The sequence below is a fragment of the Montipora capricornis genome, chromosome 7 (assembly GCF_036669925.1).
Source record: "Montipora capricornis isolate CH-2021 chromosome 7, ASM3666992v2, whole genome shotgun sequence".
NCBI lineage: Eukaryota > Metazoa > Cnidaria > Anthozoa > Scleractinia > Acroporidae > Montipora > Montipora capricornis.
The window spans coordinates 17,272,536-17,275,035 of NC_090889.1; the positions used below are offsets into that span (position 1 = coordinate 17,272,536).

Below are 2,500 nucleotides of genomic sequence, written 5' to 3' on the forward strand. Positions count from 1 at the left end.
TTTTTGGCACCTAAAAAGGTCTCCTAGCAGTTTCGGATGAGCAAATGCTTCCCTGGAGGGTAACGTTCAGCTAGCAATTTCCGAAATGAAGATTTCGTTCCCTTAAATTTTCGGACACTTCAACTTTCAGCTAAGATATCCGAAAAGATCAAAGTCTTCTCCGTGATAAAAACATCTCTCTGGACAGTCTTTATACATTAAAAGGAGCATAGAAATGTCTCTCAAAGGCTTTTCGTTTGATGTGATCGTTAGGCGCCCTTGAAGAAGAGCAGGTGAAACTTCGCGACGATGATAAAAGTCGCTGTGCATTTAATTTCCCAGATTTCTGGACATATCTGGCTTAATAAGTTGCTGCTTAACTGCGCGATAATTTCCATGTCTCATGTAATTCAATTTCCGACGTTCAAATATATGACAATTTCACAAGACGCAACAGTAACTCGTGTCCGACAAACAGCAACATCTTTACCTCCGTTTCCAATCGTTTTCACAAACCCAGTTATGTTTAGATTGACTCTCCAGCAAATTCGGACACGGTAGGTGCATTGCTCGCCAACCATAAGCCATACATGTGTAAGTAGTAAGAACTTTAAGATCTACTACGGCGAGAAGGACGGAAACGCCACCTCAAAATATGACTTTGCAATATCGTAAGTTTTTCGCGGTAAGTCCATCTCGTCCGCGTCGTACATAGACTACGAGCAGGCCTTCTTTCGCCGCTTAGTTAGTGGAGAGACACGAAACTAATGGCCGCCGCGAGAAATCTGTATCGCTCCTCCTCGAATTCAGATATCGTGAGGCCATTTTTTTTTTGTGGGCGAAGTATCCTAAAAAGAAATTGGTACGAGCGGTTTCAGAGAAAAAACAGGGAACGAAAGATGCACATTTGTCGTCAAACCTCAAACTTGTTGTGCAGAGTACAGCAGAAATGTGTGCTAAAATGCGCGATTATTTTTCCTCTTGTAACCAATGACATTGTTTTTTTGTGGCGTTCTCGTTTGACGACCGCGTCGTAGATCCCCAAGTCCCCGCTATTACTCCTCATTCTACTCACCAGTTCCTGATTGGCTCTGTAGGTTTTTCGCTTGATTTCCGGCCATTCATTTAAGAGTCTGTGTTCAACTTCCACTTCAAATTTCTGATCATCGGATAAAGGCGCTGCGAGCCTTAGATGAAAAAAAAAAAAAAACGTGAGAAGTTAGCACTGTTCTGTGGTGTTTCAAGACGTCATTGAGGAGCTTGCGAATCGATAATAGGGAGCTTTAGCAAAGACAACGGCGACGGCAACGATGACGTCACAAATTTGCATATTTAGAGGACAAAAACAAAAGCCTTGCACGCCCTGCACGTGCATTTTTGTCCATTTCTTTGCTGTCGTCAGCAAAACAACAAAAGGGACTTTAAGATCTATGACGGCGACGTCGACTAAAACGTCACCTCAAAATAGAACTTTGCAATATCGTTATTCCATATCGTTCACGCCGTAGGATGTGAAATAAGTATCCCAAAAATAACTGGTACGAACGGTTTCAGAGTAAAAATAGAGAATGAAAGATTAACATTTGTACGCCCGCGTTTTCGTCAAAACCTCAAATTTGGTGATTTCACGTCGTGATTATGAAGAGTAACACATAAATATGTGCTCAAACGCGTGCCGCACCTGCAGAACGATTATTTTTCCCCTTTTAACCAATGATATTGTTGCTTTGTGCCGTTCTCGTTGACGATCGCGTCATAGATCTTAAAGTCCCTAAAGAGGTTTTATGGAGAACGTCGGCACTTGGAAAAATTTTTCATTTTCTTCCCTAAATTAAACGGTTTCATTCCTGATGGACTGCCACACCTTTGTCTTATGAAAAAGCTTGGAATAGTCGCGAAGTGATTGCAAAAACACGAATTTATGTTTTGAGATGACGCTCTCGTTGCCGTTCCCGTCGTCGTTCTTAAAGCTCCCTAGGAGCTTACGAAACGACGACGCCGATGGCAACGACGACGCTATAAAACAATAGGTTTAGTGAGCAAAAACAATGGCTCTGCACGCTCTGCACGTACGTTTACCATTTTGGTACATTTCTTTGCCGTCATCTCCTAAATGACGGCGTGAAATGACCAAATTCAAGGTTCTGTGGAGGACGTTAGAACATGACGATGAATTTTCAGTTCTCTCTCTACGCTTCCAACGCACTCATATCAGTTTAAGTCCTCGGCAGTTACTACACATTTTTAAGACGAAACGACATGAAATAGTTTTGTAGTGATATGAATAACGCGAACTCGTATTTTTAAATGAAGTCCTCCTAGTCGTCGTCGTCCTCGTTTCGTCAGCTCCCTCCTAACGTTTGTACGACGGCGCCGTTAGATTGCGTGATATGCCTACTGCGTACGCTTATATGGGCACTTGAAGGAGTCGCGCCAAAATCGACAACGTTGGTGAGGGCGATAAGCCGACGTCCAGAAGGCGAAAACTTGCCGCACGCGCACAAATATCGTCGTCCTAACA

The 2,500-nt window shown here is 43.0% G+C and overlaps 1 protein-coding gene across 1 annotated transcript in view; it reads right to left on the reverse strand.

Moving 5' to 3' along the window:
* LOC138055245 (uncharacterized) overlaps window positions 1-2,500 on the reverse strand; it is a 15,633-nt gene that overhangs the window by 3,948 nt on the left and 9,185 nt on the right. The window contains exon 6 of the mRNA XM_068901222.1: window positions 1,055-1,166. Coding sequence (XP_068757323.1) covers window positions 1,055-1,166 — 112 coding nt within the window. The remainder of the gene's footprint in view (window positions 1-1,054; window positions 1,167-2,500) is intronic.